The sequence below is a fragment of the Aythya fuligula genome, chromosome Z (genome assembly GCF_009819795.1).
Source record: "Aythya fuligula isolate bAytFul2 chromosome Z, bAytFul2.pri, whole genome shotgun sequence".
Taxonomy (NCBI): domain Eukaryota; kingdom Metazoa; phylum Chordata; class Aves; order Anseriformes; family Anatidae; genus Aythya; species Aythya fuligula.
Window position 1 is genome coordinate 67000777 of NC_045593.1, and position 24986 is coordinate 67025762.

Here is a 24986-nt window from a genome sequence, read left to right on the forward strand (position 1 = left end):
ATGTTAAATTGAACTTATCCAGGGGACTTTTCTGGGTACTCTACTGGTAACAGCAAGAAGTGTAACTTGTTCTTACTTGGTATGAGCAAATCCTGGAATAAATGTGAACTGATTTATATAAGAATACACAAGGGATTGGACATGTAGAGGAATGGTACTTTCCATAAAATGTAATGGACTTTTCATAATCCGGTGAGTCTATAGTCACCAAACATGTGATCACTCACAGTCCCAAAAAAGGGAACAATGCAGTACATGAAGGAGTATTAAGTGCAGATAAGAAGCTCCCAGTCATGGTGTCAATTGGGAGTCAGTGAATTTGTAGATTGCAAACATAGATCCAAAGAGATGCTCAGGTCTCCAGTAGGATGGGGAAGGTGTTAATTTGGATTTATGTATGCACAGCAAATACTCAAGGTACACATTAAATTTGTAGTGTAGTTTCATACTAGCCTGCAAAAGAATGATTATCAGGAAGTCATAAAAAATATTGAGACATTTCTCTTAAACTTGTTTTAGACTCTTTGGCCTAGAACTTGTGCTTCTGTGCTTCTTGTTTTGTTTTGTTTTTAATAACTATTTGGTGTCAGATTCGTAGTTTGCTGGCCTGTAATTACAGAAGTTACTGGTCTGTTAAGTTCTGGTAAAATGTGTATATAGCAAACACTAACTCTGTCACCCACAAAAACTAGGGTTGGACTGGTTTTAAATTCCTGTTGCTTTTGTTTGTAGTCCAGAACAGCAGTGTTCTGAAAACAGGAACCCTATAAGTTCAGACATATGTTTTAGGCATGGGCAGTTTATCCCAGCTTGGTCTTGTACCAACATTTTACTTTGTTTTAAACTGCCCACTTTGTTCTTCAGATGGATATATACAAGAAAAGCTATATTTGTCTGTTTAGCCCGTGGCTTCTCTCTGCTACATTTGCCCATTCCCTCATCAATGAAGTCACCCCATGTACCTTTATTATTACATTTCTTTTACGCATCTGTCAGAATATTAATTTTATTCTGTGTGTGTATCAGACTAGAAGGGTTTACATTGGTTTGTTTTTAAGTTTATGACCGAAGCTGATTATCCTCACAAGACTTGCTATTTCTGGACTCCCATGGGAAGCTGTGAAGATGTGTCCAGGCTCCTGTCAGTAGCACTGCACGGGGACTCCTTTTGGCAATTGGAAGTGTGAAGATGACCCTGGGCTAACTCAACAATCCTGTCCACTACGATGGCCCTACTTCCAATAATTAGCCAAAATAAATTCTTCGCAGTTTATACCAACGTGTCTTGTGACAATGCCATCTTTCAGTTAAGGGAAAACTGAACCTTTTTTACATCTGTTGTCCTCCAAGCCCATATTAGGTAGCATATAATATTTGTAATAAATAACTTTATAATTTTAAATTCGCAAAGCAGTTTATTGCACTCAAATTTTACAGCCAACTGCAGAAAACCAATTCTTTTGACTAAAACGCATTCTAGTAGTAAGAAAATTAATTTATTTGTATTTTATGCAACTACAAAATAAATAAATACACAAATAAATGGAAAACATCTTGTGTGTGTTACCTAGTACTATCAAGTCTAAACTATACCAAATGGCTCTGAAGAACGTAAATATGTGAAAGTGATGTTTAACATGCACAACATGGGGACAACTCGAAGTCGATACTTTCAGGGGAGGACCTTCTGCATGCAGACTCGCTAATTACTGCGCTCCAGCTGCTTTCTGGGGTCAACTACAACAGCTTTGGCGACAAATTTTATTTCCTTTACATTTGGGGCCGGCAGCCCCAACCCTTGGCTCGGCTGCACTGGCTGAGGGCACGCGGAGCTAATCCCACCTCACGCTGCCCGCCATTAGGTTTGGGCGGCGAGGGAGAGGCGGGGCAAATGGCGGGCGGCGCCGCGGCGCCTCTCCCCGACCGCCAGCGCCCCCGGGCGGCGGCAGCGGGCAGCGGCCCCCCTCTACCCCTGGCATGGAGCGAGGCGGCGGCAGCAGCGCCGCCGGCCCGTCCCCGTCCCCGTCGCGGTCCCCGTCCCCGTCCCCGTCCGAGGACCGCGAGTGCTGCGCGGGGCTGTGGGAGCTGCCGGTGGAGCGCTGCGAGAGGCGGCCGGAGTGCGGCCGCTGCAGGTGAGGCGCGGCGCGGCGCGTAGCCGGCGGCAGCGGGAGGGCGGCCGGAGATGGCGGCGGCCGCTGCGGGCCGGCCCCCGCCCCGCCCCGCCCCGCTGCCCGGAGGCTGCGCCTGGCGGCGGGGCTGGGTGCCCCGCGGGGCTGCTCCCCAGGCAGCTGCTGGGAAATGGCGTCCCTGCTGCTGGCAGGGAGGGCAGCGGGGTTTGTAGTGGATTTAGGGGCGCTGGGTGAGAGCTGCTGTTGTGCTTTCATGGAATCGTTAGGGTTGGAAAAGGCGTCCGAGATTATCTGGTCCAAGCATCCCCCAAACAGCACTATCACTCCCTAAACCATGTCCCCAAGCACCATGTCCAACCTCTCCTTGGCCACCCCCAGGGACGGCGACTACATCCTTCTGGTGGAGGGAGTGGGCAGTACCTCAGTGGCTGCTGAGGCAAAAAGTTTGTGCAAAAAACACCAAATAAAATATTATTTAATACCTCTATTTATTTGATGCGTTGCTGTTGATTGGCAAAACAAATGGGCATCTGATTTTACGAAGTGTAGGTGTTGTCACTGTAAAATAAAGCTCTTCGAAACTTCAGGAGATCACTTCTGGTGAGGTTCCTGTAAACAGGTCTTGTAAATGTTCCTTAAATGAAGGCTGATGAGGCTTACTAGCAGATCTGCCACGTAAACATTCTGATGCTGTATCCAAATTCGACTACATTGCAAAGGTATGCATAGTGTCAGTCATACCATGTGTAAATATAAAGTTAGATATTGAAAAAAAACAAACAAACATGGGTAATGGTTGATGGCCAAGGTGAAAACTGGACAGATACATGACTTCCCTTTTGCTATTCTCATTGTCTTCAAGTAGTTTTAGCTCAGGGGGCTTCTTGAGCCAGATTTGGCTTTGTGATTAATATGTCCCAGTTAATAGTTTCCGTGCCGCGGTTTTCTCTGAACCCATGTAAAATTATTGTTTCCGCAACATCTTGCTGGCAAAAAGACACCTCAGGCCTACAAAACCCAAATTGGAAGAATTACCCTTTTTAGTTTATTTTGATTCTGGTTTCTACCTTCTTCTTTTGCACGCAGCTTTCAAGGTGTAAGTGAGCTGGAGATTTGCACCTTGGGTAATGTGTTTCTGTTTATTTTGGTGAGGACTCTTCCTCATGCTGTGACTGCATAGTTTCTTGGTAACCTTTGGGTAAGGGATTTTGTTATATGCCTTTTGGAAGCTCAAGGTTGGTTTTTAAGAAGTAGAACACCCTCTTCTACATGTGTGTTGACCGTTTCTGAGGTCCTCAGTAGTCTTGAAAAAGCAGCATTTCCTTTTGCAAAAGACACGCTAGTTCTTCCCATGTAAATCACAGAATTTTGTGAGTGTTCCCTAACTGTATTTTTAATTATAGTTTCTGCTTGTGTGAAATTTTACCTGTGGTAGGTTTTTAAGTTGTCTCACATTTGCTACCTCTAGTCCTGAGGGGCCAAGGAACTGTGAAATGAGAGTTAACCTACTGTCATTCAGCCATTTAACCTTGAGTTCTTCTGTGATGCCTGTGGGGTGCTGCTGATTGTTGTTTATTTTGTCAGTGTGTTTCACAAGCTCTGCTGTGTTTTCTTCAGTGCTGGACAGGCTCTCTGATGAGTCACATACAAAAATGGTTTTCAGAATAGGAGTCTTTTTTTTTTTTTCATAGTAAAAAATGATTGAAAGTATTTACTCAGCCTGTCATCACCATGTAGTGTTAAAACACTGGCTTTCTAAAGAGCACTAAATGAGATCTACTTGTTGCAAAGAACACTAAAAGAAGTGCAAGGACAGAAAGAAGGGAGGATAAAGAGACCACGTGCTTTTTAAGAAACAAGGAGAGTGATGAGTGTAAAATTAAAACAAAAAAAAAGTTTTGATGGGTATTGTGATGACAGACTGCATTGTGCAATCAGTCTCTTTGTGTTTTCTCTCCATCATCTACCCCAGGAACAGTTTAACTAAAACATGGTTTTCATTGAGCATAGCATTCTGAGGCACAGCTTGGAGTAAAAGTGAACACTTAGGCAACTTAGGCTATGTCATGGGAAGACATATTGTGAAATGTTATTTTTACCCTGAATATTACCATGAACGATAGTTGGGGGCAAGTATCTCTAAATGAATTCCTAAATTTTCTGAAAAAGTAGATTTAAAATAGATTTTTCCTGTAAAGCACCTTAGTGGATGTGATTTAAGAGTGTTTGTACTCCATACTTGTAGTGGTGATAGTCTGAATTAAGCACAAATGCGTAGAATAATGGGTTTTCTTAAGCATGATTTGGTGATCCCTCATGGAGACTGACTTTTTGATGTGGCAAGACAATTGACTTACAGCTTCCTCGCAAGTACTCAGTCAGTAAAGATGTGAAAAGGAGATGTAGGAGGAATAAGGTAGGTAAGTTTTCAATTTAGATAAAATGAATTACTTGTAAATGTTGAAGGAGTGGAGTGTTCGTAAGTATTATGCTTTAGAGAGCTTTTTTTTGGTAGCAGAGAAAGTGGTGGCATTAGTGATAGCTTATGATGGTGAGTTTAAAAGAAATATTGTAAAGAAATTTTACATTTTGAAAGTATTTTTTTTTTTTGCGGTGTGTGTTTATGTGCAAGTGTGTGGAATGGCTTGTTTACAAAAAAAAAGAGATTGTGAGAAATGATCTTACTCTTCAATGGTGTTAGAGATGGCAAACTGCTGGTGCAAAAGAAGTATGTGCAGTGTACTTCAAGCTGGACTATTCTTAAGGCTACAACTTGATAAATATTCTGTTTGCCTGCCAAAACCAAAAGGTGAGTGGTGATTAACTTTGAGTCACTGATGGCTATCTGGTCAGTTTTTAAGGCTTCCTTGGCAGACTTAGAGGTTGACTTTACCTCCAGGAGTTGAATCCCTGCTCCCATATATTTTACTTTGAAAATAAGCTCAGAATAGCATCCAAGTTTCTGCTAGTATGTAACAAAATAAAGCAAGCCCCACAATAGAGTCCATACACAATTTGGTGTGATGTGACGTGGTGTGACAGTCTTGGAGCCACATAACAATTTGAAAGCGTGGGTCAAAGCTTGTTCTTTTTCTGGATGCCTGTTGTGCTTTTAGGCAAAAAAAACATTTGGTTGTGCAAGAGTGATAAATGTAACTGTGAGAATTATTTACGATCTATGTTTGGGCATTGCTTGGTCTCAGTTTGTGGGCAATCTGAAATCTCTACTGGAAACTCCTGTATGTTTGCAAGACTTTTTTGTTGTAAAATTAGGGTAACAGCTGGTGGTGTTTTCTTAGGTTCTACTATGATACATGCTGTGATACAGTATTTGTATTTCAAGTTTAAAAAAAAAAAAAAAGAGAGAGAGAGAAGAACTTTAATCCTTTAATGCTATTGCTCCCTGTGCCTATATCTAAAATATTACATATACTTAAAATTGGTGTTCCATGTGGTCATGTGTTAATCTGTTAAGGTCAGTAGACGGATAATGACATGTCTGGATAATGAACAGTCTGACTTCATACTTTGAGAAAAATATAACGTTCTTACATAAGTATCCAATACTTACTAATAATTGTATTGAGTCCTACAAATACTGAGTGAGAAAAAGTAATGTGTTCGTTCTTCAACACAAGTAAATATATGCAGCTGCTTTACAGCACATCGGTAAGGTATTTAAGTGTAAACATGAATTTTAATGTTTAATTAACAATATCAGAGAAAGCGAAATAAGCATGCATTAATTCTTTTAGTGATGCCTTGTGCATAAATTGCTTCTTAGCCTTTGATTTCTTTGATGTTCTTAAAGTATGAGCTGTAGGCATTTATTTTCACTGCTCTAAGCATATTGCAATTTTTTACTTCCTGAAAATACTGGTTGCTTATCACTGTTTAAATAAACTGCTTATGTAACTAAACCTATATATTTTCCTATGGTTCTTGACTTGTAAGACGTGACTGACTGTTTTGCAATGTAAGATATTTTTCAAAAGCTTCATGCATTTCCTGTTATATTTGCTTTGAGAAAAGGAAATATGCGTGGTGACAGGCATAACTTGAATGGATTTTACTATGCTAGGTTCTTAAGAAGTGCATTGAGGGTATTTTATATTTTATTTTATTTTATTTTATTTTATTTTATTTTATTTTATTTTATTTTATTTTATTTTATTTTATTTTATTTTATTTTATTTTATTTTATTTTATTTTATTTTATTTTATTTTATTTTATTTTATATTACAACTATTAGTATTAGCACTTTCAAAAACTCCTAAATCCGGACAGTATGTATTTATGCTGTGATTATACATATCCTTTTTGCCCCACTTTTTTGCCAGGTTCTTTTAGGGTCCTGAACTCTGCCATCTCATGGTCACTGCAGCCAAGGCTGCCTCTAGCTTTCACACCCCTGAGCAGTTCTGCCTTGTTTGTATCTACAAGGCACAGCAGCTTCCCCTGTGGGCTTCTCAATCACATGAGCTGGGAAGTTGTCATCCAGGCACTCAGGTCAGTATTGCTTGAGCCTGGCTGTAGTCCTCCGGCAGATACCAGGAAATGCCCAGGAGGACCAAGACCTGTGAATGTAAGGCTTTGTCTAGTTGTCTGAAGAAGGCTTCATCTCTTTCCTGATCAGGAGATCCAAAGCACTACAACAATGCGATAAATATTGTTAATAAATTAATTATAAAATGCAGTTATTTATAAAAATATAAATAACATTTACTTATAAAATTATTTATACAGAAAGTTTTTGATAACGAGTTTTAAATAATAAAATTTAATTCTGAGATGAAGTGAAAAACCTGTAGAGATAGCCCTTCTAAAACATGAAACTGACCTCCTAGCTTTCCTGATTCACAGTCAGAGGTTACGTTACGATGATGCCACGTACCAGAGTTTACGTGGCAGTGTCTCAGAAATGTCTGCAGTGTCAGCATTTGATGGGGAAGGTATTTTGGTAGATTGTATTCTGCATTTGGTGATATATCTTAACACAGCATGTGTGAGGAGTGATCATGTTGAATTTAAATCTCAAGTCTGCATTTGGACATGTGTGTGGAAGATTTGCTCACTTTTCCAGTGGGGAGGAGGGCAGCGCCCAGCAGGAAGACACGGTGGCGAAGTTTCCTTAAAACAGCTGTCCTTAGCTGCAGCTGCTAATAGCAAACAGGCTGAATTGTTTCGTCTGTTGCATTATAACTGAAGGAATCCACAAGTATTAAATCCTCATGGAGTTTTGCCTCTACAGCTTAACTTCATTTCTTGTAACTTTTTCTGTGATTCTGTGCTCTTCACCCAGAGGGTGGTCAGGCACTGGGACAGGCTCCCCAGGGCAGTGGTCACAGCACAGAGAGTGACAGAGTTCAAGAAGTGTTTGGACAACGCTCTCAGACACATGGGCTGATTTTTGTGTGGTCCTCTGTGGAGCCAGGAGTTGGACTCGATGATTCCCGTGTGTCCTTTCCAGTTTGGGATGTTCTGTGATTACTTTGCAGAAAACACAGTGCATTTGCAATTCGGTTGTACATTTGTGTTGATCCAATATCTGCATGTGTGATTTTTTTAAACTGTAGCCCAAAATGTGGGCACAGCATTCATTCCCTGAAGTGGTGAATTGCTAATGCCTTTGTGAACTAGTTTCAACACAGATAAGCATGATTAAATAGTTAGAGAAAATATAATCTTGCCACTCACAAGTTGTGTTTCTTCAAAAAATAGCTAGAAGTGTTGGCAAAGATTTCTCACCTCACTATTGTGAAAGTAAAATATTTATTTTTTTATTCTTATAATTTAGTTATTCTTGTGTACGTAAATCGCTTTAAATATATATGTAATTTAATACAGAGAGGTAGAGATGTGCATGTGTTCCAGTTTCCATAAGCTTAAGCAACTGAGAAGAGATCTCGGTGTAAATTGTGCCTGACCCTGGTCTGGCTCTTTGTTGACCCTGTAGCTATCACGAGTGGCATGGGGAAGCGCTCTGTTGCCATGACAGCTTTCTTTTTGATACCTGATTTATGTATTTGTAGCCAGACCTGAGCCAGCCCCCAGACCTTGGGCTGATTGTGCTGTACTGGCCAGCTGAGAATCAACAAGTTATTGTTGTCTCTTGCTTAAACATTTGCGCATTTAAGCAAAAACATTCCTTAAAGGTTTTATAGCCTAATGCAGGGTAGTTAAACAATAAACACTTATTTTTACAAATGCAAAAAAAAAAAAAAAAAAAAGTATTGTGAAAACTTTTTATTTTTTGGCCTTGCAGTGATTTCAACTTTAAGTGATTATGTAGGTTTTCCTGTCATTGGAGCAATAGAGGTATTTAGGCAGTAAATAATATGTCAGCTTTTCTGAAGAGGTTAAGAAATTTTAGTGGAGTTGTAGGTGTGGAAAGGAAGCATGCACAAGCCTGAAAGTCCCTACCAGTTAAGAATTACCTTTATCTTTCTTACATTAATATGTCTCAAGTTTTTATTTTTTATTTTTTTAGTAGAAAACTCTCAAATAAAGGAGTTTTAAACCATGCTAGGAGGGACTCCTGGAATTACTTACTGAGAAATAAAGTACATGTAGAATTTACCAACTACAGGTAAAGTTGAAGCTGGACTGAAATTGATGCATACACCAAGATACATGTAATTTGTATCACATTTTAGGAAGAGATGCTATAGGTAAGCGAGAAGAATGACCAAGCGTTAGTACAGTTCCCAAGTTCAGTGCCCGTGATTTCTTTTAACCTTGCCACACTTTTATTAAAATGACTGTAGTGTGCATATTAAAATCTGTGGCTTGTATTGGTTTGAAATATAAAATATCAAACTAAGCATTGTTCAGTGGGTTTCAGTTTATTTCTATTCTGCAATTAGTAGTTAATGTATCTATAATAATATATCATGTTGTTGTTTCCTTGTCCTGAATTAACAGTAATGACTGGTGCCAGTGCTGTTGATGAATTGAAAATTTTACTGACTTGAATGCTACTTCTTTCTGCTTGGCTAAACTTCGAAGGCATTTATTCATTTCCTATTATATTCTGAACAGACTAATGAGTACTGACCTTTTTAGGCCACTTATTTTGTGCTTGGCCAACTTAGTAGGCATACATTTTGATCTGCTGGAATTAAAAAAAAAAAAAAAAAAAAAGCCAGTGTCAGGCTGGCCACATCCTTTTGACTATGGATAACTAAGTGCTAGTAGAAGCACAACCAGAGACAAGAACTGCAGCAGAGAATAATCTTGTTAATTAAAGCAACTGTAGTGCCTTTGATCTGCTGCTTTTCTGTAATTACATCAAGAGTAACTTTGCCTTGGGGATGGTAGTTTATTGTAAGAGAAGCCAAAGATGTTTCAACAGTGATCAAACCTCCTCAATTTAATCATATGGGATACTAAAAATACAAATGGTTCCTTTACAAGAATTGCTATTGATTTTTATAAACATAACACAAAGCAAAAAACTAAAAACCAGTATGTATTTTTTTCCTGTTATGAAAGTAAATATGATGGTTACGAAAGTAGATGAGAGCTGAAGACTCTTATCTCTATACCCAAAGGCTTGGTTTAGGGGCAGCCAATTCTTTCATTTTTCTTGCATTTTATGAGGGAGAATTTGGCAGAATTCTGTATACCCAGAATATCTTTTTTTTTTTTTTTTTTTTTTTCCCTGCCTTCCCTGAGAATGAATTTTCAAGATCTTCTGACTTCTTCCACCTGTAGTTTTTTCTCATGCCTTTCGTTTATGTATTTCTCTTGTCTTGTGTTTCAGTTACAGAAAGTGGTTGTTGCTGTCATCTCTCCTCCCAGCAGCTGTATTTCATTCCATCATCTGGTCCCTGTTTCAGATTTACCCATTTAATGTTCATGTTTGTTACTTCTTCATTTTTTGAAGTCAAATACTGTCTGCACTGGATTTGGTTTTCCCATGGCTCTTTTATAGCTTTAACTGGATCATAGTTTTGTTCCATGAGCTCTGCTGAAATGTTTTTTGTCAAATTCTTTAGTATTTTTCGCTTGGAACAAATAATCAACCTTTGGATTCCTGGATGTCAGCCTGGTGCTCAACTGTGTTGTTACTGAAAGTACAGATTTCCTTTGCCTTTTAAAACATTGTCCTCAACTACATGTATTTTTACCTCTGTCTTCCTAGGTACCATTTCCAAGTTACACCAATTAGGCCTATAATTTCTGTTAAGTTTCTATAAATTATTTTCCTCAGTTCATAAAGCTATTAAGCTTCTAAGTCAATAATGAGGACCTTCAAATTGTCTGTAACAGGTGGTTTGGGTTCACTTGTCTTCTCACAAGTGTCCAGCTGCATCAGCTTAGTCACATAGAGGAGGATGTGTCCTTGCTGCACTTCGTTTTTGTATTGCTTGGCCCGATGTAAAGGAAACAGATAAAGTGTGTCCTGGGAGTTTCTTACTATGGCTCTTCTAGCACATCATTAGTAATTTATGCTGTAAATGTGAATGGTGTTTCTTCTTACCTAATAAGTAGTCAAATACTGTCCTGGATCTTTACTTCTCTCTACACATTTTTCTTAATTGCGACCATATTAGTGATTGACAACACACACAGATATACATATATTATTTTTCAAGCAGAAAATCAACTGGCATCCAAAAGACTAGACATTTTACATAAAATTCAGTGTGCATGTTCCTTAGGTTTTGGAAGGAGCATCTTAAAAGGCATATCTTTTGTACATTTTTTTTTCAGTGTCTAGCAATACACCCTTAGAATGTCAGTTACAAAATAATTTAATTTTCTTGTGGTGTTGTTGAAATTGGCATTCTTTCCAATACTTCTTTCTAGTTTCCGACCTTCAATACTTCTATTTATTTCAAAAGTTCAGTTTAATGAAGTTGAAAATAGGGGAATCATGTGAACAAGCGATAGAATAAATGGACCAAATTGGAATGAATGTGAAATGTTCAGGAATGATGTATTCAGATGTTCACATCAGAAAGTGGAAAGAAAATACTCCTTAACTTATATAAAACACCTATAGTTTGTGGGTTTGTTCAGGAAGCCAAACAATCTGGAGAAATCCAGTGCTGGAAAAACTGCCATGATTTTCCATGTGAAGAATAAAAACAAGTTACTTTAGATACTAGATGTCTGTTTACGTTTCTTCTATATTCTAAAAAGAAAAAAAAAAAAGCATTTAAAATTGTAAGAGGAATACAGGATATTTGTTTCAGATGGTAGCCTTTCCAGCAATACTTTGAATGCATGCTAAAATGGCAATTGCTAAAGCTAGAGGCCTGGATAACCTTTTTTATCCAAGATATTTCAAGAGATGTCAGTTTCAAAATTTTCTTTTGGTATCTAATTTTTTTTTTTGAAGTCTTGAGTAATGGGGTGAAGAGTGGAGGAAAGCTAATGCTGTGATTACGTGTATTTAATTTCAACTTCACAGTGGTTACCAGCTTGACATAATTCTTCCAGACTTTAATGTTAAAAATCCTACAGAACTTGACATAGAACCATATTTATTAAGAAAACGCTTATTAGCAGGGGATTTTTAATTTTCTTTTTTATAAAGCTTGTAATACCTCCTTACCTTCTTAGATATGATTACGTATTGAGTCAGTAAAGGTACTGATATAATTCCTGTGAAGAAAGAAATATCAGTGCTGAAAAAATGATAGAGCGAACATTAACATTGAAAATTAGGTAGTCTCAGTGTAACTACAGTCAAGAAACCTAAACCCGCTACTTCTTCAGTTAATCACCAGACAAACTTAGTTTTGGTCTTTGTGAGTATTTCTTCCTTGGGTGACAGGGAAAAGACAATGATTAATGACTGTTTTCTGATCTTAGAAGACGGATGGATAGTAAGAATTGTCCTTGAGTAATCCATCTATGGGAACAAGAGCAGAACTCAGGTATCTAGCAGCAGAACCACATGGTGGAAGCTGCAGTTTTTGAGAGGCAAGTGGATGTTCCCTGGGTAATGGCAATCTGCAGCTTAACAGATGGGAACAGAGTTCCAATACTTTTCATAAGAAGAACTTGATTTTATAGGAGAGTTTTCAAAGAGCAGCCCAGACATAAGGTCAGGCTGTTGAGAGGACTGTGACTAGCAGTGACTAGTTTTGTTAACACTTGTTTATATTCTTGACTGGTAGAAAATAGTAAATCAAGAGGGTGGTGTTTTAGAAAGAAAGGTTCTCAGAAAAGCAATTTTGGCATTTCTTTTGATTTATTACTTTTATGGGACAACAGTGGTGGTCCTCTTCAGTTTCATAATATATGGAACTTGTTTTTTTTTTTTTTTTTTGGTAGTTCTGAAGTCAGTATTACACTTAAGTAGTTGGGGATTAGTCCCTTTAATGTTTCCTTTTGTATCTAGTGAGACTTCATTTAGAAACTTGGTAACTGCTTTCTCTTTATTAAGTGTGTTTATCAGACTGAGCTCTTAGTCTGTAATATCATTAGGATTTAAATGTGTTTTGCACTTTGTAATATAAGTACTTCTTAATTGTACTCTCTAATAGGGAATTTCTTCATTAAAATACCAAAGAGATGAGCAATTAAATCCAGATGTGGTGTTTCTCTTGGAGACCTACACCTATCTCCAAGTTCTCTTGAACTTGGAATTTGACCGTTTAAGTTCTTCTGAAAGCCCTCATGTGGGTAGAAACAGACATTTAGTTGAATGATGCAGTATGCAATGCATTAAGTTGCTTTTAAGTGCCTCCTTGAAGGCTATCTCCAAGTTGATTAAAAAAAAAAAAAAAGGCCATCAAGTACAACAAACTTTCTTCTGCATATTTGCATCTGCGTGCACTGTGGAACTTAAGCAGAGGTGCCATACCATTGCTGAATGGTATGTATGCATTTTAAACTCAAGCTGTTTCAAGGGATTTAGAAATCTAAGTATCTTAGAGCTTCAGTCTCTAAAACTACTTTGTTAATGTCTTTGACATTTATAACAGTACAGTGGTTATAGTCCCTCAAACCCTATTTAGTTATTCTTTAATGCCATTCTGTTATGAGCCACTGCTTTGGTTTGGTATTTATTAAATGTTTGCAAACGTAGGTTGTGTAGCAATTTTGAGGGTGGGCAGGGGGGAAAAATGAACACCGGCAGTAGCGGAGGGCTAGTGAAATGTACCACAAAATCAAGTGGGGGAAGGAGAGAAGGAAAAACAGCAAACCCACATTCATAGCAGATTGGTTAACAGAGCTAATAGTATCTAACCTGGATGACAGGTTTTGCGGCAGTGATGGTTATAGTTGAGTGAAAAATTTCGGAAACTCATTTGACGTCTCTTGACAGTATCCCGGTAGCCAAACTGAGAAGATACAGATGAGGTGAATGTGTCTACAAATTAAGGAAAGAGTTGGCTGACTGTGGAGATCCAGTGATCAACAATTAACAGCTGACATGACAGCTGTTTAGGAGAGGCTTTCTTGGGGATTGATGCTGTATCAGAGGCTGCTGGTCATGTTCCTGTTAACCTGGTTGACGGGGTGGAAGGCGTGAACAGCAAGGCTGCAGGTGACATGGGCTTGGGAGGAGCAGCTGCTGTACAGCAGGAGGGTAGAGCTGCCGTTCAGGGAGATGTTGAAAAATTGTCATTAGGAACCTCACAAAATTCAGCAAATTCAGCATCATACACTCAGGGCTGACCAAGACCTGGCAGCACTGGAAGCCTGCACAGGGGGTGGTTTGGGAGCCACTTTGCAGCAAGGAACCAGGGCACGTATGTGGTCAGCAGGTTGAGTGGGAGCCGCAGCAGTGTGGCCCAGCAGCAGAAATGATCCAGCTCATGCCAGGCTGTTTAACTAGGCTGTAGCAAAAAAAAAAAAAAAAAAAAAAAAAAAAAAAAAAAAAAAAAAAACCAACCAACAAAACACAACATAAAAAACTCGGAGTGAGAGTGGTGTAGTACTGGGGCAGGTCGCTTGTTAAGGCTGTGAAGCCTCAGTTTATGGAAGTGCCCAGGTCAGTTTGCTCGGGGCTTTTGAAATTATTCCTGCTTTGATTGGGAAGCTGGCCTAGATGACCTCCAGAGGTCCCTTCCGATCTGAACTATTTTATGAGTCTGTTTATAGCTTTGCACTCTGTGCTCTGCCTGAGCTCTTACCTGTGGCCTCTCAGAACAGGCAGTGCTAATTTTCTCAGCACAAAATCTCACTGTTGCGGTGCATGCCATTCCCATCAGTCTTCTAATGACGTATTTAGGTGCTGTCTATCCTCGTTTTTGTTGACTTTTATGAGAATGCTTGCTAAATACAGAATGTTAGTTACACAAGTTGTATTTTCAAGTTGCACAAGAAAGGTTCATTTCTGCATTGGACTTTCTTATTTGAAAGGAGGTATTATTGTAAGGAGCTTTTCCTCAGGAATGCTGTTAGCAGGGTGCCCTGAGTTCTCATTAGGTACAAGTTAATGTGGTTCCATTTGTTAATGGGTTTGTTGGGGGACTGCTATATACAGCATTTAAAAGCATGTGTGCTTAATTGGTTGTATACCTTAAAAGCAACATCTTAAAGTATTGCCAAAATCTTTAGAGTAACTTAATTAACTTGATGTCTAGATATATACTTAAAAATGTTGTATAATAAGTAAAAAGCAACATTTTAATGACATCTAATAACTGTTGAATAACAGGTTTATTATTTTAAAATACATTATTTATTGTATTACACCATTAAATCAGCTTCTATTTGATAAGATTTATGTGGAAGATTGCTAAATCAAAATCAAAATGAAAGTATGTGCAACAGAAGTGCCTGCTATTTAGAAAAAGGACACTAGAGTGTAGTATAGCATTTATGTACTTGTAGAGCTACGAGGTATCAGAAAGTCGGCCAAACAGGACATTAATCTGCTTGCATACTGCCTTTTTCATACGGTTTATAATTTATAGTCAGAGAACTTGAATATAGCTCTAAACAAAACTCCATTCTTCTACCACCTATGACAGAAGTGAATAGTTCACTAGAATTAATTGAAAGTTGTTTAATATTTAACCATTTCCTAGCATTGTTTATTCATCATATAAAGCTCTGTTAACTGTTTTTTTATGTGGTTGGTTGGTTTGTTTTGCTTTCAGTTGAAGATAAACTGCAGTGAATGGTGGATTTTCATTTTAATGTGAATGTGTTCTGCTTTTTAGAAGGCATCCACTTTTATGTTCATGCTAAATACGGATTGGAATACGCTTTCTGTTGTGGATTCATCAGTTTTACCAAAAGAGAGTATAGCAATAAATTACTTTCGTTTCATTGCTTTTTTGTTTGTGAAAGGAAAAAAAAAATAATTCATAGCTCTAAGAGATTGGTTAGGGCATTGTGGCACGGATTGGGAGAAACAAAAACTTAGCTCTCCTTTTAACTTACTTCTGAAAGATGTGTGGGTTCTGAGCCTGCTTTCATTTAAAATGAATGGTAGAATTCACTTCTGAGTTCACTTGGTTCAAGACTGAGCTTCTAATTTAACTTCACTTTCTCATCTGCTGTGTTTCAAGCTAAGATTTGGACATGGTTTGCTATTAGCAGACAGTATACATGGCAATAGACTCTGTCCTTAAAGTAATGTATTAAGTAAGGTAATGTTGCATAGGTAGGCCTAAATTTCAAATGTTAAGAGCTATTACTTATGTGGAGATAAAGTTACTTAGAAAAGTCAGTTGTATTAATTATGTGGTCTGCATTTTTTTTTTTGGTACAAGAGAATGTTGTGAATGTAACCTAGAAAAACTAACTTCAAAACAAAACTGAAAAATCTACATAAAAGTTTTGGAAACTTAGTGCTAGAAGTATTTATTCTTGTGTAGATTCTTACAAGGTTTTCCTTACTGGCAAGCTGCAATTATCCTTTTTAAATAAAAAAAAAATAAATCCAAGCTGGTTATAATTTTCACTTCTGCTTTTAGACCAGCTTTACACAGCTTCAGGTGCATTTTGGACCACTGGAGGCAGCCGAAATTTCCTGTCACGGGCTTATTAGGGCAGTGTCGTCATCCTTCCCTTTCTCCAGCTGCCCTCTTCCACACAGGGTGCAGGAGAGCCTGTGCTCCCTTGCTCCAAGATGCCAAACTGGGAGGGAGAGAGGGAGAAGGGCTGGTCGGCTCCAAAGTGTGAAGGCCTCGTGCTGCGGTGAGGCGCTTTGGGCAGGTACGTGGGGGGCTGGCAAGGCCTGAGGCTGAAGAGTGACCCGGCCCGCTCATCCTGGCTGGTCAGAGGGGTTCATCTGCTGTACAGCTGCTCAAGAGCCACGTGTAATACATTTTTGGTCCCCTTCTGGATTAGCACGACAGCTTGGTGCCAGCAGAGTCAGCTGTGTGTGCTGTGTCTGGTGGCTTCCCTCACTAGGGAGGAACTTTTCCCTTCTGCTCTGCAGGCGGAGGGGGAGGCAGACGCAGACCTCCCTTGGTCTGCACTAAGGTTTTTCTAATACATCAGTTTGTAAGTTCCTGTGTGTGGAGCTGCAGGTGTTAGCAATGCACTGGACTGGATTGTCTTCCAAATCTATATAAAAACATAACAAAATTTAAGAGTAATTGTGTCAGCTGCAATTTAAATTTACATAGCTATTATTTGTTGCTAACTTAAAACAGGAACTGAAATACATCTAAAAATAAGCTTGCTTGCGAATGTATTAATGCTCACTAACATGCCATTCCTTGGTGTTAAACAGCATTTATTATTGGATGAAATTCTTTGTTTCGAAGCCTGCTGAAAGTGGAGTGGCAGAGGGTGTTGCAGGTGCATCAGTGGGCGTCAGGATCCATGGGTGCCTGGTATTGGGTGGCAGGTCCACCCGAGTCAGGTTTGGGCTTGGTAGCATTTGGTGGAGAAGCCACACAGCAGGTGCTTTCAGTGTTACGAACAATTTAGTTTCTCTGTGCTGTTTTATAGCTTAATGGCTTCTTGACCTGCTCCAGCCCACGTCTTTAAGATCACTTTCAGCTTTTTATTTTCAGTACTAGTGAAGAAAGTAAGATAATGGAGATATTTCCAGCCAGGTTAAGGCAGACCTGCCCAGTATATCATGTTGTTGCAGGTAAGCAGAAAAGGCAGCAACACCACTTCCAGTGAAATGGCTGCTCATGACTTTTCTTCTTTTCCATGTGTGCACATGGAGTAGAAGAGGAGTAGATCAGATTCTTTATCTGTCAACAGACATAAATTAAAGAAGGTTTGAGATGGAAACTTCAAGAAACTCTGAGAGCATTTTTATAAACATTTTGCGTTCTTACATTGGAAATAGTTTGCTGCAGCATTTAGCATTTTCAGATGTAGGCATTTCTTAACCAACTTTTAAATAAGCTACACGTTAATTTAAATAAGCCATGGCTGGACCCAGCTTTATCACTTCAGGCCAATAGCACAATTTCTCATTTTTTAATTATTGTTTCAAAGGCTGAAATAGTAACAAGCATTTGTGGAAAGAAAACTCTTCAGCTGGAAACAAACATTCAAACACGTACTTCTGTAGTCTCGCAAAAAAAAAATCCTTGGCTAATGATATCCACAAACCTCATTTAACTTAGGAAGCATTAATTTAGGAACTCGATATGCTCTTTAAAATATACTTCTGTTTTTACTTTATGCTGTTAACTAGTTTGTTCTCTGCATATGTACAAATGGGTGAAGTAAGATCCTGATTTTATACTGTCAGATTTTTTTTCCCCCTTGGCTTAGTGAGATCCTCTGTTTCCAGGGAAATTCTGGGCTTTTTTTGGTTACGGAATTTTGCTCGTCAGTGGCAGCCTCTAAACTTAGGAGGCAAATTTGGAATTATATGGCTGGCAGTGTAAACCTTCAGTTTAACTTCCTAATCTTAATGTCTCAACTGCTCTGTTTAAATGCCCTTAGTGCCTCACCTCATTCAATAAATTTAAGGCTCTGCTAACTGTCTGGCATCAAGCTTGTCAGGATGCCAGCTATTTTGCCAGACTGTAGAGCCAAGATGCATGAAAATGTCAGCGATTTCAGGCTCATTAGGTTTTGGCTTTTCTGGCCTCTCTGTAATGAGTCCAGTGCTGCATAAGCTAAATGCTATTTTTTTATTTACTCCTATTAGTTATTGTGGAAACCACAGCCAACTTTAATATATACAGTTGAAATAGTTGCAAGGGTGTTCTATTGATTTGTTAATCTCAGTTATTTGTAAGGAAAGCTGCCTGCCAAGGTCTGCTTCCATATAATAGGTTAAGGAAATATCCATGGTGGGTGTTTTGTTCTTTGCTTCTTAGTATCTTTTTTCTGTTATAGCACTGGAAGATATTTGTTGTTTTTAATATGTTCAGTTTAGCCTTATAAAGCTGTCATGAAAATCATAGGCTAAAAAACCTTGAACTTAGTTGTTTGTCCTGTATTTATGATACAGTTGGTCAGGCAAAAAAGCTATTTGCCTTGGAAAATGGTCATGTTAGCAGACTGCAGAGCTTAAAGTCTTTCATACAGGTGGTGTGGACCTTGTCCATGTTTCTATTATATGAAATATATTTATTGTTGTCTATATAGCTTTAGCATGAGAATATGTGAAAGATCACTTGATGTTTAGCATTCATACAAATGCTGTACTAATGAATTTAATAAATTTGTTGGATAACCCATTCTATTATAATGCCAAAGCCTGGAGTGAGGGTCCAAATTAATTTAAAATGCTTCTAATGTAATTGCTTGTCACTGTGTTATAAATTTATTCATAAAACCCACTTCACCCTTAAGAGTCAATTCTGTAGGATCAAGTGTCTTTTCAATTTTAAAAATAAATAAAGTCTGTTTCACAGTTTACTTAGTGTTCAAGACTAATATGAAAACTATGATAATGCTAAACAGAAGGGAAGCCTGGAATGATGCATAAACTACCAAATACCTGAAAGGTTATTTCTTTACTAATTTCACATATTTATACAAATCCTTTTTTTTTTTTTTTTTTTTTTTTTTTTTCCTGGAGAAAAATACTCACACACACACAGATACATTTACTTATTTGCCTATTGTTTCAAGAAACACAGTAGCTGGTGTTGTTTTCCAAAAGACCAGAATGTTGTCCTTAAGCAGAACTCCGAGCTTGTCATGACATAAGTGACTGCTTATATCCCTCATCTCCAGAGAGTTGCCTTTACTTGTCCAATTCTGGTCTTAAATCTAGGAAGAATGACACCTTGTAATCTTTGTAAGTAATGCTTTTCAAATGTTTTGCTTTAGTTGTTCAAATCCAGCCTAGCTGAGCTTTGACTGGAAATCATTACACACTGATGGGTGTTTGGTGCTAAAAAGGAAATGAATTGGTGATATAAATCCCTTTTCCAATGGTTGGGTGCCAATAGCAGAAAACATCAAGATCAAATTCAGCACTAACAGAACAGCTTCTCTAAAACATGCTTTGAAGATAGTTTGGATGATTTTGCTTTTCTTAGATATATTTTGTTGCTTCTTCTTCAGTGGGAGCTAAGGACATAGCTCCTAAAATGTATTGGGTTGCTCTGAAAGTAAATAGTAAAATAGGACTGTGCTCCTGTGTAAAAGTATAGTCTGTGCTCCTGTCCTGAACACTTACTTTACTGAATGTTATTTTCTTTGCTGGTGTGTAGGAGCTGGACGTGGTCTATTGCCTCACTTTTTTTTTTTTTTTTTTTTTTTTTTTGCTATCTGTGGCTCAACAGCTTGTTAATGTTGTTATTCAGTAACAGTACAATACATAGTCATGCTGATGAAGACTGAAAGACCTGAGAGCTGCTTGTGCGTGGCCTTACAACTATTTTCTTTTAAATATGTATCTGTGCCAGCAAATCATACTGACAATGAATGGGTCAGACCCAAGCTTCATGTGGTGGAGAGTTGAACGGTGGAGAAAAACAGGTGCCTGGGGATGAGGATAAATACAGGGCAACTGTAGAGTGATGTTTCCGGGCTGATAGGAATAGTGGTTCTGGGATTTTCTGAGCCAAAAAGCGTATCTTCATGCTTAAATAGCTCTTCATGATGGATACCTTTTTTCCTGTCGTGAATCATTTGTTTCCATGATTGTGTGATAAGATGTATAATGGAACTATTCATGAAACAGATGCAAGTAGGTGTTTCCTTTTGAACTTAGTATGTGTTGGTATTGTTTCATGCTTCTCTCAACTGCTTTATTCTTTGTTTAGGTTTTCTGAAGTCCTCTGCCCTGGGCAAAAGTCAAGGAGCATTTCAAATTTGTAAGATGCGAACAGTTTTCAAATTGATTGAGAAACTTCAGTTGAATATAATGGAAAACACATTCTGTGTTTTTGTAGGGAGATTTGTAGCCCATGTTGTTGAGACTGAAAAACAGAGAAGGAAGGTGGATGTGTCTTCTCACCACAGTGCTTAGGAATAGGAGAACTGCTGACAACTGGTTCCAGGGGAAACCCAATGCTTGGAAATAGTGCTGTGATCTTTTTGCTGCTCACAAGTAGCATGTGTGTTGTCTCTGTTGCTGTACCTCTTTTCTTGTCTTTAAATTATCTCTGACCATATCCCATTTCTTCCTCTGGGAGAGAAATCCCCTGCCTGCAGTAGTTTCAGTGATGGAGTACTGAATGGTACTGAAGGTTGGCGTAAAGGCAATTTTTGTGTAAATTATTGTATTGCTTTTTAGGTGCCTCTGTAGTGTATCATGCCTCTTCATTCCTTGTCAAAGCTTGGTGTATTTTTAGTGTTTTGTGGCAAGAACAGATACTATATTGTGTCGACTTGTAAGAAGTATCAGAAAACTCATCTGGAAACTAATTTATCAAATACAATGGCAGTGCATATTTAATAGGTTACTCACATGCTTAAGTTGTATTGGAATTACCCCTTACGATTCATGGTACTATCCTGAAACATAGAATGGTTTGGGCTGGAAGGGATCTTTAAAAATACCCAGTTCCAACCCCACCAGACCAGGTTATTCAAAGTCCCATCCAGCCTGGCCTTGAGCACTTCCAAGGGTGGGGCATCCACAGCTTCTTTCAGCAACCTGGTCTAGTGCCTCACCACCCTCAGAGTGAAGAACTTCTTCCTCATATCTAATCTAAACCTACCCTCTTTCAGTTTAAAGCCATTACACATTGTCCTGTCACCACAACTCCTTGTAAAAAAATCCCTCCCAAGCTTTTCCGCAGGCCCCTTTTAGATACTGGAAGGCTGCTATAATGTCTTGACAGAGCATTCTCTTCTCCAGGCTGGACAACCCCAACTCTTTCAGCGTGTCTTCATAGGAGAGGTGCTCCAGCCCTCTGATCGTCTTTGTGGCCCTCCTCTGTGTCAGGTCCTGTTATGTTGGGGTCTCAGAGCTGAATGCAGTGCTCCGTGTGGGGTCTCATTAGAGCAGAGTGGAGAATCACTTCCCTCAACCTGCTGGTCATGCCTCTTTGATGTAGCCCAAGACGCGGTTGGCTTTCTGGGCTGCAAGCACATGTTGTTGACTCATGTTGAGCTTCTCATCAAACAACACCCTGAAGCCTTTCTCCTCAGGGCTGCTCTCAATCCATTCTCCCCCTAGCCTGTATTTGTACCTGGGATTGTCCTGGCCCAGGTGCAGGACCTTGCACTTGGCCTTGTTGAACCTCATGAGGTTGAGCTATTAAACACAACTCTTTGAGTGCAACTGTCTAGACAATTCTTATCCTCTGAGTGGTCCATCCATCAAGTCCATGTCTCTCCAGTTTGGACACAAGGATGTCATGTGGGAATCTCTTCTGATACAGCAAGCTAAGCTTATTCTGGTATGTTTTAATGAATCTAAAATGTAGTGCTGTAGCGTCATTTCCTGGAACTAGATGGAACAGTTTTCAAACACACAATAGAAATATCGGAGGTCCAGATAGATCCAGTCTGATCATGCATCACTTCTAGGAGGACACCTCTCTGTTTCTGCCAGGTACTCTGGAACAATGGAAGCTGCCATTAATAGGCATTTTCATGCAGCCATTGTAACACAGAACACCTCTACCTCATTAGCAGAGGTCATATGTCCTATATATCTGAAAATGATCTCTCACAAAATGTAAAGACATCAAATGACTTATCAGCTCCCTCCTGCTGTAGCGATAGAGCTTTTTTGTGTTATAAGAACTTGTTATAAGAACAAGTATTCCAAATTTCTGATTGGATGAGTTAATTTATTACTGGCTCAGATTGTTTGTAATGCAGTTGCTGTACGTTGGCTGGTAATATAGAAATACATGTTTTTTTCCTGTTGTGCATGATCTTTTCTTTGGGTAGAATACCTTTTCTATATGCATTTTTGTACAGCAGGTTAGCAGAATAATTAGTCTTGTACTCTTTAAATATTTCCAGAACTTATGAAGAGGTTGAGAAGCTGAGGTGGAGAAGTAGTATTTGCATGTCTTTTCCAGTAATGCAAATTGGTTAATCAGCAAATATGATAATCAGCTTTGAAAGCTGTATTTTATTAATACAGACATTAATATATTGATAACAATACATTTATAATAATAATAAAGTTAAATATATTTGATATAATAAATTAATAGCCCTTTAAGTTATATATTCAAAATTAAAAATATAAATAATTTTTGCTGTGATTTGCAGTAGATGCTTGTCCATATAAGTGAATAATTTTTTTCAGGAAACTGGGATATGTTCTATTAAATTAACTGAATAAATCAATACACCTTTTAAAGCAAAACAAACAAGCAAAAGACCCAACAACTAAAAACCATACACCTGTTTTATTTCCTTTAACTTTTCATGGGAAACAAAAACTCAGCAGTTTGCTTTTTTTTTTTTTTTTTCTTTTTTCCTTCAGGAAGCTGGTGTTATATGAATTCACCAAGTAGAACAGGAAGTGCTTTGTTGATTGATGCCAATACTTTCTCCACCACTGTTTCTGATTCTGTGTTTTTTCTTTATGTGGCTGTTGACTTTTATAATGTTTTTAAGAATTATAATTGTTTGTATGTCTGCGAGTTGTGAGTCTTTTGACAGCGGTTGGAGGAACGTAGTGAAGACAGAAAAATCTCCGAAGCATGACTTTTCTCAGGAAACACTGTTAAACTAAGGCTTGGAAGTTTTTCTTGGGTAAAGAATGTGCAAAATAAGCACAGAGAAACCTAAACGGTGCTGATGGGAGCAGTGTTTCCATGAGAGCTCTAGCACTTCTCAGAAAGATGGCTTTCTAAGACTCATTCTGAAGAGCAAGTGAAGAGCTTTGTGGGCATGGAGTTAGAAAGATGAAGCTAAAAAACCTGTAAGCTTTGATCACATTTTACTTCTGATACATTTTTACTTCTTGATTTTTGTCTGTGGGAGTCAGTCTTCAGTAGGCTAGTTTGAACAGTCACGAGGATGGAGTTGCATTAAAGGGTAAGGAAGTTTGGTAGGACCTAAACCCCCTTTTGTGTTCCAGCTTCAGAGGGACTGGGGGGTGGCTGGACTTATATTCTGAGTTTTGCCCAATTTGGTGCTGTATGTCTGGTCACATTAATCACAATCACAGATGTGCAAATAGTGCAATACACTTTCAGTCTAGTAAAACAGTTCCGTAGTACCATCCAGGTACCCATCCCTGCAGTGATAGCACAGAGCTTGGCTGTGGTGTCCTCACTCTGCTCCACCCTCCATGCTCTATCTCTTACAGTCAGCAAACCAAGCTCCCCAAGCTCCCCTCATGTCACCAATACCTAAGGTTGCAGGCGATATTGCCAAAGGGACTATCGTGGAACAGATTCCTTGCATATCTGCCACATCTCGCTCTGGAAGTTTCCTCAGTGTTGAACCTTCTCTTAAGATGTGGACGAACGTTTAGCCTCAATAAGTCACCTCCAGCAATTATTCCACAGATAGTAATAGGCAATTTAAAAGTGGAATAATGGAAGCAGGGTAGTCAAAATAACAAAACATGATGGACATGAATTTCATAATTTAATCTAAGGTATGGTAGAGATTATCTTTGATTATTTTTGTGCTCCAGAGTAACTAAGCATGAGACTGAAGGACTACTAGTATCGCCTTCACTTAAGAAATATTTACACGTTAGTATTACAGAGACATCTTGTAGTGGCTTGAAGTCATGCCACATTACCTGCTACAGACTACTTCTACTGAGAAAATAAGGGCAGCTAATAGTAACTGAAACAGTGGCATTAGATGTATTGGCACATCCTGTTCAATTATAAAGCAAAGGAATACAGAGAACTCCTTCATTTATCTTTTTCAGCATTAAAGTTCACAGTTTCCCTCTTGTACCATAGTTTAAAAGCATATGTGAGCTTCAATTAACAGAGCAGATCAATAGAGCTTGTATATGTGGAACACCAGCTATGGAGTTTCTAGTTTAAATAAGATTCATATCTATTAGGATCAGGGGATGGGCAAGTTTTCTGAAATCTCAGGTATACAATGAAGACTTTGGTCTAAACTTCACGCTAGCTGTCTTTAACGTACAGTTCAGCTGGTGACCATGGCAGTTTGGCTGCTTGTGCAGGATCCATGCTTTTTATCAGCAAAGATTCTGGGAATACCAGATGCTCCTGCACTTGCCCTGGATTTCACACGTGGGTGATGGGTCTCGGCTATGTAGAGGACAAACTAATCAATTATTTCACCTCCACTCAGTGCGCGTGCGAGAGAGGTTCTCATTTAATCAGGGTGGCTTTTTATCCTCCATTAATATTGGCAATTGCATCAGATCACACACTGTATATATGGAGAGTGAAAGCAGAAATACAATGTACCCTGCAACTTCTCTTTAAGATAACATTAGGTCCTGTCTCTTACAGAAGGCTATCCAGATGGAGTTGTTACATTTTGCCCAGGGAAATGCAGAACTGTGAACAAATACATTTTAGAGATAAAACGCAAAAAGTAAAAAGTTGCAGGTACGTAATCCCAAGCCACTGCAGTTGGCGTTGCAT

At 38.7% G+C, this 24986-nt stretch overlaps 1 protein-coding gene across 1 annotated transcript in view; it reads left to right on the forward strand.

The window, feature by feature from the left end:
• The first annotated feature begins 1596 nt into the window (after positions 1-1596).
• The window catches only part of DTWD2 (DTW domain containing 2), an 88369-nt gene continuing 64979 nt past the window's right edge, over positions 1597-24986 (forward strand). The window contains exons 1-2 of the mRNA XM_032206321.1: positions 1597-1611; positions 2056-2132. Coding sequence (XP_032062212.1) covers positions 1597-1611; positions 2056-2132 — 92 coding nt within the window. The remainder of the gene's footprint in view (positions 1612-2055; positions 2133-24986) is intronic.